The 16,847-nt window shown below is 43.5% G+C and overlaps 1 protein-coding gene across 1 annotated transcript in view; it reads right to left on the reverse strand.

Annotated features, from left to right (window-relative positions):
• The window catches only part of LOC148097802 (caspase-8-like), a 48,887-nt gene extending 42,776 nt beyond the window's left edge, over nucleotides 1-6,111 (reverse strand). The window contains exon 1 of the mRNA XM_087831535.1: nucleotides 5,775-6,111. Within this exon, the coding sequence (XP_087687661.1) occupies nucleotides 5,775-6,111 (337 nt within the window). The remainder of the gene's footprint in view (nucleotides 1-5,774) is intronic.
• Between the last annotated feature and the right edge of the window lie 10,736 nt (nucleotides 6,112-16,847).

A 16,847-nucleotide genomic window follows, 5' to 3' on the forward strand; every position in this document is an offset into this window, starting at 1 on the left:
CAAACAACTTTCATATTTCGGGACTCACAAGTCAGTGACACCACCGCTTAAATCCAAAGGCGATAAACTCACCATGCTCTCTGTTCTCCTTCCTTTTTTGAGCACCATTTGTTTGCTTTTCTTGCTAAACATAATAATTTAAACTGCTGCTGCACCAGCTAACTAGGAACTGCGTACTCTTGTACAAATGAGAGGGAGCAAGGTCCAGATGTATAAGTAATGTATTTCCCAGCATATAAAACATTTCAGAAAAATCAGTGGATTGTGTAATGACTGTAAATTGAAAGTGAAAGCTTATATCCACAAGGAAAATGTAAACTGCATAACAACAAAGTAGAACCATGTCATGAAAAAATAATGTCAGTGTTCCAGAGAACAGGGTACAGTGAAATGTTTTTCTGCTTACTTCCCAAGCAACAAAATGAAGAATCCATTTAATTCATGGACGTGTTTTAATTTAGTGGATGAAAAAATAGTGCAGTTTACAATACACAACAATAACAACACAGTGAAAATAAAAGTGCCACAGGTCCCCAGTAAGGGCCTTATACTATGAGAGACTGCAGGAATTTCTATTTACAACAGTGATGAAAAACAAAGAAAGTAAAATCAAAGTTAGTTAAAACAGTAAAAATAACCTTGAGATTGTGTAAGACAGCTGTGCAAATTGTATTAATAAATGATATGTGCACTATAAATGTAAGAAAAACAGCTGGATGAAACTATAATAGAAAATATGTTTGGGATCTTGTGCCTGACAGGTGTGTTCACAGAGTGAAGGATTATTATACAGATATATTTAAAGAATGGAATGATTTCCTGAAGCGTTCTTTATGGCATCAGTGGGAGAAGGAGAGTGTGGAGTGGAGCGGGAGTGAAGCTTGTCCATGATGGAGAGCAGTTTGTTTGTTTGTTCAGTGACCTTTGACCCTCACTGACTCAAACGCCTCAAAATTCTGATGCTTCTAGCTTTGCAGATTAGTTTATTAATTTATACAATATAATTAAAATTTATTATATTTATTTAACTTAGACTGTAAATTTAATATTACATAACATGTTCTTCATTAAGAACACAAAGTTTCATCAAATATTAATAATATTCTACATTTAAATAGCATAATAGCTTATAAACACTGATGTTTTAACGTTTGAAATCCCTTTGAGCTCCATGTTTCAGTTACTGCGAACAGCTAGGAGAGTAAAAGACAATGTGGTTTTCAAAAGGCATAAAACTTGACACATTTGACTGTTCTGAGCAGGATTAGTTTATTTCCATCTTTTACAGTTTTAAAATAATAAAAAGGGCCCAAAGTAAATGTTTAGGGACCCCACAGTTCCCCACAGCATGCAAACTCTTTTTATAGCAGTTGAATCTCTTTTAATTCTTGTTTTGCAGATTTCTTCCTTCCACGTTCATCTGTTTCTGATTCTTGGTCCATCTTGGGTGTGGCTTTTTTTGGAACAAATTTTCCACAATGTTTAGCTCAGGGGAGTGAGAGAAATAGTTAAACCTTCAGCTTAAAACCTCGGACGTAGCGTATACTCATCCAAAGCAGGGTTAAGGAAAGCTTCCAGTCTGCATGCTTGCTTGAGTGTAAAATTTTATAACAGGTTCGTTCTGAACAGATGGATGATCCAGTTTGGCAACAATAAAAACTGAAAACACTGAGCCATGACTAACTTTACAGGAAAAGGAGAACTGGTTTTACTTGAAATGGCATTTTTATCAATGAAATCTTTTTAGTCTATGAGATCTGAAAGGACAAAATGCATCTAATGAAACAAAAATGGCACTAACAAAAATTACATAACAGTGGAGTCTTATTTTATGAAATTCCTTGGGTTTAAAACTTTAACGAGACAACAGTTATTTGTTTTGAAATAAATCTGTAGTTGGAGCTTGTGAGTACTAGATCTCTCAGTTTACAGAAAAACTTTCACATTGAGATTTCCAGCTGTCGTGAAGTCTTTCACCTGCAAAACATAAAATAAATCATAGCATATAGTTCTTTATATGAACAAACGACAGGAAGATCAACTCTGTCCAGATGAGAATCTAATTTCCTCCACCGGCTTCTGTGACTGAAAAACACAAATGAAACAAAACTTTAACACTTTTTTACTGTAGGGCTGCATTTTAACACAGACCACAAAGTATAAATGCTGGTTGACTTAGGAAAGATTGAAAAATTGAAAATGTTATTGTCCCCTAACTCTAATAACTGGCTGTGCCACCCTTGGCAGCAAGACTGAGAATGAGTTTTTCACATGTCTGCATAGGAATTTTGTCCCACTCTTCTTTGCAGAATTGTTTTAATTCAGCCACCTCTGAGGGTTTTCCAGCATGAACAGCAGGTTTAAAGTATCTCAGTCTGATTTAAGTTCTATTAAAGTTCATGCCACATGCAACAGGTTTTAAAACGTTCATGCATTTTAACTTTTGTCTCGTTAGCCCACAGACGTTTTTCACAAAGGTCTTGGGGATCATTCAGATGATTTTGGTAAATGTTAGACGAGCCTTCAGTCAGCAGTGATTTTCTCCTTGAACTCTCCTGTGAAGGCCATTTTTGCTCATTCTCTTTCTTTTTGTTGAATCATGAGCTCTGACCTTAACTGAGCCAGGTGAGGCCTGCGGTTCTTTAGAAAATGTTTTGGCTTCTTCTTTGACTGTCTGGATGAGTCATTGATGCATTCTTGGAGTAATTTTGGTCAGCTGATCACTCCTGGGTAGGGATGAGTACCGGTACCGGTTCTGACATAAACGGTAGTAACCAGACCGAAAAGCAGCGCACATTTCGGTGCTTTATTTCGGTGCTTTTTTTTTTCTTGAGATGTCATACACTTTGGACTCTAGCCAATCATTTTACCTTTCCAAGGATAGTAGGCGGGCCCAGGTACGTACGTTCTTTTAGAGCAGAGCTACAGATTAAAAATGCCCAAGGCGAAGCGGTCAAAAGTCTGGCTGTACTTCACAACAAATGATGCAAACTCAGCAGCCTGCAACAAGTGCTTTAAGGTGATCGTTATGAAGGAAGGAAGGCTCAGAGTTTAAGTCGTCATCATCATTGGTTCATCCGATTAGAATGAGAATAAGCAGTCACCAATCATTCACAGGGTTCTCCTTTTATTCTCAGAATCAATAAAGGAAAGATACACATGGACTGCCAATGCTGAAAGAACACAGAGATTTAAGTTACTCATTACCTTAAACAATACATGAAATCAAAAACCCAAACAGAATCTAACTTCCACTGCCGCCCTGTGTGGGAGTGAAGAAAGAGTGAGCTAAAAGTGAATGCAGTCCTTAAAAGAGTGAGTGCAGTTAAGGACAAGCACCACACCCAATCAAAGGTGAGAGAACTAAACAAGTTCACCCACCTTTTAGCACATCCCAGCACACCCACTCACTTCACCAGAAGTGAGTGGGTGTGCTGGGATGTGCTAAAAGGTGGGTCTTTACAACAGCCGCCCCCATATTTCTATTAGCATTATGTTGATATGATCAGAATCAGTCTTCATCAGGAAGCGGGGGCAGGGAGATCAGACAGGAGACAGGTCGGATATAGGTTTTATCCTGTGCTAAGACTTCTATGGTTCTGACGCGGTCATCTGGGCTTTTCAGGAGGCGTGTCACTCTTCCTACGGGCCAGAGGGCACGTAGAAGGCGTGAATCCATGATCACTGCGACAGAGTTCAGTGTGAGATCTGGGTTTTCCTTCTGCCATTTGTGTCTTCTTTGGAGGGATGGTAGATAGTCTTTTATGAAGTTCCGCCAGAAGGGATCTGCCAATATTTGTGCATGTCGCCATCGTCTTCGACCTAGGAGATCAGAATCAGAATAGGATAACAAGGGAAGTGACGAATCATGTCGGCCCATAATGAGAAGGTTCGGGGTTATGGGATCAATATCCGCAATGTCTGAAGATACATAGCCTGGGGATTTTGAGTTAAGTTCTTAAGACCTCTTCAGAGACCATTTGTACACCAGTGGTTCTCTTCAGAGCATTCTTCACAGAATGTATTTCCCTCTCCCAGGCTCCACCGAAATGGGGTGCATGCGGGGGATTGAATTTGAAATGGATTCTCTTAGTCATCAGGACCTGCTGTAGAGTCGGAGCAAGGTTGTTAAAAGCGGCCCGTAGTTCCTTATCTCCTCCTTTGAAGTTAGTTCCTTGATCACATATAATTTCCAAGGGTGTTCCCCGTCGAGAAATGAATCGTTGGAGGGCCATGAGGAAGGAGTCGGTATCCATGCTTCTTTAGGAGGTCAAGATGTATACACTAAGTCGTGAGACATTTGAATATTATCCCCCACCTTTTCTCCAATAGACAGCCGGTCTTGACCATGTATGGTCCAAAGCAGTCTATTCCTGTGGAGTAGAAAGGTGGTTTGAATAACCTAAGACGAGCAGCAGGCAAGTCTGACATTTTTGGAACGATGATCTCCATTTCTGCATTTCTACATGCAGCGCAGCTATACTGATGACTGCATACTGCTTCCCTTCCTCTGAGAATCCAAAATTTCCGACGTAGTTAAGCAAAAAGTCTTTCTGAACCAGCATGATGCAGTTTGTCATCATAATGTTGTATGATTAATTTGGTCACTGATGAGCAGGATTGAGTACTATTGGGTGAATGACATTCAACTCCAAGTCTGGGCTTTGCTGTAGTCGGCCTCCTACATGGATAAGTCCAGAATTCCTGCACAACACTGGTGACAAACACAATAGACGGCTGTCGGATGAGAGGGGTTTGTCTGACTGTAAACGGGTTAAATCTTCACGGAAACTGTCCACTTGTGCTTGACGAAGGATTTCTTGTTCTGCTGTTAGATAATCAGCTGCAGAAGGAATTGATTTTTGATTGGGGAATGAACGAGCCGTGAAATCCAATAGCTCTTGATAGGTTCTGAAGCAGGGTGTGTCTGGTATTGACAATACCACAAAAGTAGGATTTGAAAGCATCACCGTGCTCAAGAACCTGCTGAGAATCAACAAAGCTGCTGCCATCCCACTCTTTAAAGTTGAACTTCTGCAGCTGAGACATGTCTGCTAGTAAAGCGACACACGTCAGTGCCTGATCCACCTGATCCTTGGTCAGGTCTTTACACATCAGCACTCTGAAGCCCAGACAGCTGAACACCTCTGCCAAGCTTTCTGCAGAAAATGTAATTAGAGAAAAATATTTAAGCACCAGATATTAACAAAAAAAAATAAATAAAAAATCAGCCCCTAAAATGTACAGGCATCTTTATCTGTTCCTCTTCTTGCTTTACCATCCAAGAAGTTTGATAAACATCCAAAAGCAGGAGTGGGCAACTCCAGGCCTCGAGGGCCGGTTTCCTGCAGGTTTTAGATATCACTCCGGGTTAACACACCTGAATGAAATTATTAGTTCATTACGAGGCCTCTAGAGAATTACAAGACACGTTGTGGAGGTCATTCAGCCATTTGAATCAGCTGTGTTGGATGAAAAACACATCTTAAATCTGCAGGATACTGGCCCTCGAGGCCTGGAATTGCCCATCCCTGTCCTAAAGAGTGGACACCAACACTTTACATGTGTTACTACAGGCTGCGTAACCACAGAATTTCATCTACATATCTGTCTCAAGCGATGTCACGTAGGAGGCTGTTTCTGCATCAGCATCTCACCTTTGACATATTCCCAAATTGTGGCAGAACATCTGAGGGAAGAACAATAAAACTGAGTTAAACAACCAAACACAACAGGAGACACAGCGTTTCTATACAGTGTTACGTGTGTGTTACCGTGCTGACATGAAGACACTTGGACTGGCTCGGATAAAAGGGGGGTACAACTCAGTTGTAAACTTGTCAGCTGAGGGAAAGTTTCTTTAATGGCACCATCGGTTTGCAGGAGGTTCAGGAAGTCTTTACATTTATCTTCTCCTTTATTCATGATCTTATCCACGAGCTCACTGACGTGTGTCTCCACATTTGCGTTGTTGATGCGTTTATGATTCTCGTAGTCCCATTGAGTGATCAGGTTATTCTCATAAACTTGGTTTAGAATAAGCCCGTAGTCTCCGGACAGAATCTCATGAATGGCTGTTTGATTGCTCCTCATTGCATTTTGGGCCGACATGCTGAATCTGCGCTAAAGGAAAGAAAGCTGATCCCAAACACTACTGTCTATGAGAATGAATCAAATCAAATCACTTTTATTGTCACATCCCATGTGGAGGCACACCATATGGTCAGAAGGCCCGGTGGCGGCAGCCTCGCCTCTGTCAGTGCGCCATATTTATATATATATATATATATATTCAGCAAGTTATCAAACCAAAGAAAAATTAATTATGTAAAATGTTATTGTGGTTTAAAATATATATTTTTAAAATAATGTGAATTCATTAATTCATTTGCAACAGACACAAGTAAAAAAGTTATTAATATGGTTACTTAAAAAATAAATCTTAGCTAACCTTGTAATCTTCAGCAATCACAGTCTTTTCATCCAAATCCAGGGTCCCCCGTTTTTGCATAAGGATTTTCAAGTTGTTGTAGTGTTTTGTTACGTTCCTTCCACTACAAGGACTGCAAAACACTATTGCTGCACTATGGACAACATCATCCATGTCTTTTAAGTTATCACAGCATGCAAGGAGCCCAAACACATGCATTCCAAGCCTGTAGTTCTCTGGGATGCTGGGAAAATGAATGAATGAAATCACTGTTAGTAGGACCTTTACATTACAAATCTTGTATTCTTTTTTAATTATTGATATAAATGTTTTTTTACAAAGGTCCTTGGCATTTTTCATGACATGGCTCAAACATCAATGAAGAATGGGAATGTTGAATTGCTGGCCACTCAGTAAGACATAGTACTTCTGCAGCAGATCCTCTAGACTTGTTCTGCAGAATGTCATAGAAATGGATCGGAGGAGTACCAGGGATCCATCACACATGAACATGACAGGCATGTTGTAGGCCCGATTACCAAATGCTCTTACCAGATCAGTCTGAAAGGCTTGCAAGAAGTATCACAGGTCTCTAGGCCAGTGGAGATGGCCTAGATTCAGAATCCAGTGAAAATATCCTCTTACAGTTTTCCTGTAATCTGAGGTCAAAGATGAGAATATGTAGAGTACAGTAGAGTAAATTGTGCAAAGTTTACTATCAATTTTCAGGAAAACCGTACAATAATTTTTGCTGTGGATCACAGGGTGCAGAGTGGGGGTCACCCAGAGTCAGAATCCAGTGAAATATCTGCGTCACCTCTTACAGTTTTCCTGTAATCTGAGGTCAAAGATGAGGATATTAAAATTACAGTAGAGTGAATTGCGTGAAGTTTACGATCAATTTTCTGGAAAACCGTACAGTAATTTTTGCTGTGGATCACAGGGTGCAGAGTGGGGGTCAGCCAGAGTCATAATCCAGTGAGATATCTGCGTCACCTCTTACAGTTTTCCTGTAATCTGAGGTCAAAGATGAGAATATGTAGAGTACAGTAGAGTAAATTGTGCAAAGTTTACTATCAATTTTCAGGAAAACCGTACAATAATTTTTGCTGTGGATCACAGGGTGCAGAGTGGGGGTCACCCAGAGTCAGAATCCAGTGAAATATCTGCGTCACCTCTTACAGTTTTCCTGTAATCTGAGGTCAAAGATGAGGATATTAAAATTACAGCAGAGTAAATTGTGTGAAGTTTACGATCAATTTTCTGGAAAACCGTACAGTAATTTTTGCTGTGGATCACAGGGTGCAGAGTGGGGGTCAGCCAGAGTCATAATCCAGTGAGATATCTGCGTCACCTCTTACAGTTTTCCTGTAATCTGAGGTCAAAGATGAGAATATATAGAGTACAGTACAGTAAATTGTGCAAAGTTTACTATCAATTTTCAGGAAAACCATACAGTAATTTTGGCTGTGGATGACAGGGTGCAGAGTGGGGGTCACCCAGAGTCAGAATCCAGTGAAATATCTGTGTCACCTCTTACAGTTTTCCTGTAATCTGAGCTCAAAATGAGGACATTAAAAGTACAGTAGAGTAAATTGTGTAAATTTTATTGTTAATTTTCTCTGAAGCATACAGTAATTTGGGCTGTGAATCACAGGGGGGAAAGTGGAGATACAATAAAACTGGGAGTGGATTGTGAAGTAAAATAGTGCCAGGACACAAAAGACTGCGTTTCTAAACTGGGCTTCACCTATACCGTAATATGCGTAATAGTAGTGCAACCACATTTTCGGTGCGGCTGGTGGTGCGGCTAGCTTGACTGTGACTTCGTAAGTGAGGGCTCACTTGACCGCAGTGTAGATAAGTGGGCTTAGCCCTGGGGAGAGCCGGTGCTGAGAGTGCGAGGGGAAGAGAGGTGAGGACCCAGTTTCACCCGCTGGGGTCTGTTGACCAGGAAGTCCTTTATCCAAGAGCAGGTGGATGGCGGGAGGTTGGCTAACTTGGTGAGCAAAATGTCTGGTATTATTGTGTTAAAGGCAGAGCTGAAGTCAATGAAGAGCATTCTGACATAGCTCCCCTGTTGTTCCAGGTGGCTCAGTGCTGTGTGGAGTGCGATGGCTATGGTTAATCTGATTCATTCTCATAATGCGAATTGGTGTGGGTCCAGAGTGGGGGTGAGGCAGGTTCTGATGTGCCCCAAAACCAGTTTCTCAAAGCACTTGGTGATGACAGGGGTTAGTGCAATTGGACGGAAGTCATTGAGACTGGTTATGGGTGACTTTTTGAAGATAGGGATGATTATGGCAGATTTCAGGCAGGGTGGAATGACTGCTTGTTCCAGAGACAAGGTTGAAGATGTCAGTGAAGACCTGTGCTAGCTGCTCAGCACATGCTTTGAGGACCTTCCCGGGTACTCCATCGGGGCCTGCCTAGGGTTCCCTGCACAGAGTACACGTCTCACATCCTGTGTCTCAAGCGTGAGTCGGGGATTGCTAGAGGCTGGTGTGGGTTATTGTGGTCGTTGGAGTGGTGTGGCTGAGTGCTGTATTTGAGACTCAAAACGGGCAAAAAAGCTGTTCAGCTCTTCCACTAGCCCCGCGCCTGAGCCCCCAAGTGTCACAGAACATCCTTTGTAGTTGGTAATGGTCTGTATGCCTTGCCACACCTGCAGCCTCGCTTCTGTCAGTCTGCCCCAGGGCAGCTGTGGCTACAACTGTAGCTTGCCTCCACCAGTGTGTGAATGCGAGAGTGAATGAATAGAGGAATTGCCTTGAAAAGTGCTATATATTACTACTACTGCAGCTACTTAGTTTTAGTATTACTCTTATTTCTCTTTCTGGGTCACAAAATAAACTTAACATATTTTCAGGCGAGAATGTAGCTGTGTAAACTTCAAATATCTGAGCCGAAGAGAACGGCAAACTCCCGGCACATCGTTTTCAAACCCCCACGGTCTTTCGCTACTCAGGTTAAACATGAAATACAAGTACTTAATATAAATACTTAACATAAATACTTAAATAACTTAAACATGTTATTGTTTGGCCTTTTTCAGTGTTTTATTTGTTTGTGAGTAAATCGGTTTGGCTGAGATTAAAGTTATTAGCTTAGATTAATCAAGTTTTATTTAATCCATCGGGCGGGTTCCTCCGGGGTTTTCACACAGCTGAATAAACGTCACACAGAAAACTGATTAAACAGACGTGTCAGATGGTCAAGAATTTCCGGCGGGACAATAATAACGGTGCCATTTAACTTATTTTATCCGATATATACCAGTCCCCCCCCCCCCTCCCAACAGCTCTTTTGAATGTCTCCCTAATTCTGAGGTCTCAAGGTTGGCAAGTATGCCTCCGAAGGATTTGGCCCCTGAATTTGGACACGGCTACGATACCGGAGACTGTTTCTTCTTATTTGGGGTTTAATGGAATCGCAACCTTATCGTGGTGGAGGGGTTTGTGTGTCCCAGGGATCCCAGGGGCTATGTTGTCTGGGGGCTTTTGCCCCCTGGTAGGGTCTCCCATGGCAAATTGGTCCTGGGTGAGGGACCAGACAAAGAGCGATTCAGAAGACCCCTATGAAAAAAAACACAGAGGGAACAGTTTACCCTGGCCGGGATAGGGTTACCGGGGCCCCGCCCTGGAGCCAGGCCCGGGGAGGGTGCCCGAGGGCGAGCGTCTGGTGGCCGGGCCTTAGTCCATGGGGCCCGGCCGGGCACAGCCCGAAGAGGAGACATGGGCCCATCCTCCCGCAGGCCCACCACCCGCAGGAGGCGCCATAGGGGTCGGGTGCATTGTGTGCCGGGTGGCGGCCAGGAGCGGAGGCCCTGGCGGACTGACCCCCGGCTGCCAAGACTGGCAATAGGGACATGGAATGTCACCTCTCTGGTGGGGAAGGAGCCTGAGTTAGTGCGTGAGGTTGAGAGGTACCGGCTAGATATAGTCGGGCTCACCTCTACGCACAGCTTGGGCTCTGGAACCAGTCTCCTGGAGAGGGGCTGGACTCTGTCTCAGTCTGGAGTTGCCCCTGGTGAGAGGCGGCGGGCTGGGGTGGGTATTCTAATATCCCCTCGGCTTGCTGCCGGTACGTTGGGGTTTTTCCCGGTGGACGAGAGGGTTTGTTCCCTGCGCCTTAGGGTCGGGGAACGGGTCCTGACTGTCATCTGCGCTTATGCGCCGAGTGGCAGTTTGGAGTACCCAGCCTTCTTAGAGTCCCTGGGGGGGGTGCTGGAAGGTGCTCCACCTGGAGACTCTGTTGTCCTGCTGGGAGACTTCAATGCTCACGTGGGTAACGACAGCGAGACCTGGAGGGGCGTGATTGGGAGGAACGGCCTCCCTGATCTGAACCCGAGCGGTGCTTTGTTATTGGACTTCTGTGCTAATCACAGTTTGGCCATAACGAACACCTTGTTCGAACATAAGAGTGTCCATAAGTGCACGTGGCACCAGGACGCTCTAGGCCGTAGGTCGATGATCGATTTTGTAATCGTATCACCAGACCTGCGACCATATGTTCTGGACACTCGGGTAAAGAGAGGGGCTGAGCTGTCAACTGATCACCACCTGGTGGTGAGTTGGATCAGGTGGCGGGGGAGGACGCTGGACAGACCTGGTGCACCTAAACGCGTAGTGAGGGTGTGCTGGGAACGACTAGCAGAGGCCCCAGTCCGCGAGATCTTCAACGCACACCTCCGGCAGAGCTTCAACAGCATTCCGAGGGAGGCGGGGAACATTGAGTCCGAATGGACCATGTTCAGCGCCTCCATTGCCGAAGCTGCTGCATTGAGCTGCGGCCGCAAGGTGGTTGGTGCCTGCCGTGGTGGTAATCCCCGAACCAAATGGTGGACACCAGAGGTGAAGGGAGCCACCAGGCTGAAGAAGGAGTCCTATCGGGCTTGGTTAGCCTGTGGGACTCCGGAGGCAGCCGACAGGTATCGACAGGCCAAGCGGAATGCGGCTCGGGCAGTGGCTGAAGCAAAAACTCGGGTGTGGGAGGAGTTCGGAGAGGCCATGGAAAAAGACTTTCGGACTGCCTCGAAGAGGTTCTGGCAAACCGTCAGGCGTCTCAGGAGGGGAAAGCGGTGCTCTACCTGCACTGTGTATAGTGCTGGCGGAGCGCTGCTGACGTCGACTGAGAAAATTGTCAGGCGGTGGAAGGAATACTTCGAGGACCTCCTTAATCCCACTGACGCGTCTTCCAAGGAGGAAGCAGAGTCTGGGGATGAGGGGAATGACCCGCCAATTTCTGGGGGCGAGGTCACTGAGGCAGTTAAACAACTCCTTGGTGGCAGAGCCCCTGGTGTTGATGAGGTCCACCCCGAGTTCCTGAAGGCTCTGGACGTTGTAGGGCTGTCCTGGCTGACACGCCTCTGCAATGTTGCGTGGAGATCAGGGGCAGTACCCGTGGATTGGCAGACCGGGGTGGTGGTCCCCATCTTTAAGAAGGGGGACCGGAGGGTGTGTTCCAACTACAGGGGGATCACACTCCTCAGCCTCCCCGGGAAAGTCTATGCCAGGGTGCTGGAAAGGAGAGTTCGTCCGCTAGTCGAACCTCTGATGCAGGAGGAACAATGCGGTTTTCGTCCTGGTCGCGGAACACTGGACCAGCTCTTCATCCTCTCGAGGATACTTGAGGGTGCATGGGAGTTTGCCCAACCAGTCTACATGTGTTTTGTGGACTTGGAGAAGGCATTCGACCGTGTCCCTCGGGGTGTCCTGTGGGAGGTGTTGCGGGAGTATGGGGTATCTGGCCCATTGCTACGGGCCATTCGATCCCTATACAACCGTTGCAAGAGCTTGGTTCGCATTGCCGGCAATAAGTCGGACTCGTTCCCGGTGGGTGATGGGCTCCGCCAGGGCTGCCCTTTGTCACCGGTTCTGTTCATAATTTTTATGGACAGGATTTCTAGGCGCAGCCAAGTGGCGGAGGGCTTTCGCTTTGGTGGCCTCAGGATCTCATCTCTGATTTTTGCGGATGATGTGGTTCTGTTGGCTTCATCGGGTGAGGGCCTCCAGCTCGCACTGGAGCGGTTCGCAGCCGAGTGTGAAGCAGCGGGAATGAGGATCAGCACCTCCAAATCTGAGGCCATGGTTCTCAGCCGGAAAAGGGTGGAGTGCCCACTCCGGGTCGGGGATGAGGTCCTGCCCCAAGTGGAGGAGTTCAAGTATCTCGGGGTCTTGTTCGCGAGTGATGGGAGAAGGGAGCCGGAGATCGACAGACGGATTGGGGCTGCAGCTGCAGTAATGCAGACGCTGCACCGGTCCGTCGTGGTGAAGAGGGAGCTGAGTGTAAAAGCGAAGCTCTCAATTTACCGGTCGATCTACGTCCCTACCCTCACCTATGGCCACGAGCTGTGGGTAGTGACCGAAAGGACGAGATCGCGGATACAAGCGGCGGAAATGAGCTTCCTCCGAAGGGTGGCTGGCATCTCCCTTAGAGATAGGGTGAGAAGTTCGGCCATCCGGGAGGGGCTCAGAGTAGAGCCGCTGCTTCTCCACATCGAAAGGAGCCAGCTGAGGTGGTTTGGGCATCTGGTAAGGATGCCCCCTGGGCGCCTCCTGGGTGAGGTGTTCCAGGCATGTCCCACCGGGAGGAGGCCCCGGGGCAGACCCAGGACACGCTGGAGAGATTATATCTCTCGGCTGGCCTGGGAACGCCTTGGTGTTCCCCCGGATGAGCTGGAGGAGGTGGCTGGGGAGAGGGAGGTCTGGGCCTCTTTGCTTAGGCTGCTGCCCCCGCGACCCGGCCCCGGATAAAGCGGATGAAGATGGATGGATGGATGGATGGCAGCTGGCGTACTTGTACATGCAATGCTGCCATCTTCTGTTTCAGTCCGTTATTGCACTCTTAAATCCTACTGCTTATTCCTGCGTCTTTCGGGATTTTACAAAGCTTCAAACAACGCATCGACTATTAAATTTGTTGTCGACGATTTTGATAGTCAACATAATCGTGACTAGTGGACCAATCGTGGGAGCCCTAGTTAACATACACTGTAAAACTACAACCTATGGGGTCATGTGTATTTTTTGGTATTATTATAAAGAATTGTTTTGATAAAACAATTATATTACGTTGAGAAATTGATACCAATTGTGAGAGTATGCATATTGGTAATTTTGCAAAGATTTATTTGGTTGAAGTAAGTGTGTTATAAGACAGCATAAACAGTGTAGTGTCTGTGTAGAGGATGAAAATCAGCCAAGACAGCTGTGAATACATCTGGTTGTATACTGTTACGAACATCCAATAAGAGCAGCAGGTCAGCTGATTACAGCCTGTACACTAAGAAAATCTACTGGAGCTCTTAACACAAAAATTATTTGGAGTTAGTTGGATTCCCCCCCCCCCCCCAAGGTGAGCTGCTACAACTGATTTTGCGGTTTCCCACCTGCTCAATCCCTCTTTAACCCCTGACCCCCTACAATTAGCAATAGAAAATAGAGATCAATTTTCCTTTTTTCTTGCTTGTGCCCTACTTAAAATTATTCAAGCTGTACCTTTATTAGAATTTAAATTTAGACTGAAATACAATTTGTTCCCACCTACTAAAATTATTTTATTATTACAATAATATAGCACAGGGTTCAGTTAGCGTTGCACAAAAATAGATGGTAGAAATGTTCTTCAAGGAGCTACTTTTTTACTTTGGGTACATTTATGAGTCTGTACTTTTTCACTTTTACTTGAGTAAAGAAGTCAAAACAGGACTAAAACCATCTTTGCTGTTAATTCCAGACAGTGCTGGATGTGTTTGCTGAGATGGAAAAGAAAGATTTAATATCAGACACAAATGTCAGTGTGTTGCATGAAATACTCCAAGAGTTTGATCAAGAGCTGGCATTGATTGTAGAGAACTACATTCAAGGTATGGGACACATTTTTCACTTTACCACACAAAAACATTTAGATGTAAACAGTCTGTTTCTGTGAACATCATCAAATGATTGTACTCGTTACAGGAGTCCCCCAGCAGCAGCAGATGTTACCTCCTCATGTCAGTATTGACAACTTTATTGGTCTCTGTGTGTTTTTTTTGTAACTCTGTGTGTCACTTTGCTGATCACTGTGATGTTTACTCCCACAGTAGACATGATTTGCATGGTATGCAGGGGCCACTGCTAAGAAAAGGAAGGCTGCACAGAGACCCTGTTCCTGTACTCACCATTAAAACCTTTACTGGGAAAAAGTGCAGTTTGGGGATCAAAGCTCCTGATCAACACAGAGGCAGAACTAGTATATGTATGCACGTACACACACACACACACACACTTTATTATTCTTAATCTTTTATTTTATTTTCCTAAATTTTAATCTTACATGGAGTCATTTCTAAGTCAAAAAGGTTTAAGCTGACTCATTTATATTTACATGCTTTATTCTTATTAAACTACTATAAAACTAAATGTAAAATCTTGTTAATGTACGCACTAGGAGAAGAAGACCTGAAGGTCTAATTTGTTTTAACATGTACTATTTTATTTATTTGGTTATGTGTTTTATTCAATCTTATTTTATCTTATTTTACTTTGCTTATGCTATTTGAATATGTACAGCAATTTGTAAACCCTGGTTTTAAGTTAAAGTACTTTATAAATAAAAAGCTGGTATGGTATGGAAGGTGCATCTTGCATTGAGTCATTTTCATTTTTGTAACCTTTGGATTCATGTTTGATTAACTTCATTTTCAGGTTTAGTGTCTGGTTACTTTTAATTGAACATAGTTATTTTTCTAATTAATGGCCAGAGGACATTCAGTAACCCTAAAAACGTTACTGCTGTTTAGTTTTCTGTCTTCATTTACGTGTGAAGTGATAGCAGAGCTGTATGTTTTCATTTTTCAAATCCCCTCAGTCAGAACATGGTATATTATATTTAAATGGAAACTAACTCTGTTCTAACTTCTAACCCTGTTAAACTTCATAATTCCTGTTTTCATAGGAACTTCAGTGTTAAACTTAATTGTTACACCTGGTAGAGCAGCTACATCGATCATTTTATGAAAGATTTTAGACAGTTTGTAACTCTCAGTGATGACGCAAAGGTAGTTTGACATTGAGAACTGAAGAGGAGTTTGGATCCAGAAACAGCTATTGATGTCAGATTTAAAGGGCAGATGGGTTTGGAACTGAATATATAAACCAAGAGAGGTAGAGTTTACTGCACTTTAAACAAATATGAATTATATAAATCAATAGATCTGTTACGCTGGCCTTAAAAAGAGTACCATTACACATTAAGAAGCAGGGGATTCCCTGGGGATTTGGGGCCCTGTGGAAAAAAACCCCCAAGACAAAACAAAAACACTTTAATGGGGACATAAAATGCTATCCTCAAAACCCATCTGTCCAAGATGGCCCACTCTATATAACTTCTCCATGGTCTTAAACTTTATTTTATTAATTCCCGTTTTTATGCCTTTTTTTACCTGTTTTGAAAGGCGCTTTTAAATAAAATGTATTATTATTATTATTAATAAATGTCGGAGAGTCAAATTCCAGGACGCTAATTCAAGCTATATCCTCCTTATTAAACAATGATTACGCTTAAAGTGGTGCGTATTAGGGTAGGAAATACTGAAATCCTACTTTCAATTGTTTTCTTTCATTTGTTTTTTTCTTTTCCTTTTTGAAACCAAAGATCTTTGATTTTATTTTAAAAGAAGTGGATTTTAATTCCTGAATACTGATTTTAATTTGTGCATTTTATTACAGATGACCCTTGGTACAGTGAAAAGAGAAGCCCATTTATTAAGTTTGATTTTGTCATATTTGTTTTTACCTCAATCATTCATAACTCTGGTTTTGCACACTAAAGTTACATGACTTTCTAACTGATACTGCCAAACTAATGCTGGACATCACCAGAAATTACTATTGCAGTCTTACTAAGAGAAAACCTGGTGTTTACAGAATTAAAATGTGTGTATGATTATTTATGCTAACTGAGTTCTTCGTTTTCAATGGCATCCAACATGACCACACACACCTGTCTTTACGCCAAAGGAGGGTAATTGCATTGCAAGGTCCATTTCATTTAATGCTACAGAGGTAGGTGACGTGCAGTTGTTTGAAGCCTTTCAATCTTATTTTCCAACACCTTAGCAGTCAGTTTCTCCTTCTTTCTTTCCATTAACATCAACACATTGCATTAATTGGTGTGCCTCCATTTTTTTTAAACATTACAAAAATTCAAACATTGAACTGCACCTAATATGCCACACAGCTTCATTCTAACATCAACTTAATGACTTTCAATAAACCTTGGCCACACACACTCACACACACTATTAACAGAAGAAATGTATACCCCACTAATCTGCCTATTATAACTAAACTAGCTAACTCAACCTAGTCTTCTGTGCATACTAGCAGTGGGTATTTATGTACCTCCATACCGTCAGCCATGAGGAAGACCA

Source organism: Neolamprologus brichardi, chromosome 18, assembly GCF_056152115.1.
Source record: "Neolamprologus brichardi isolate AB-2024 chromosome 18, ASM5615211v1, whole genome shotgun sequence".
NCBI classification, from domain to species: Eukaryota; Metazoa; Chordata; class Actinopteri; order Cichliformes; family Cichlidae; genus Neolamprologus; species Neolamprologus brichardi.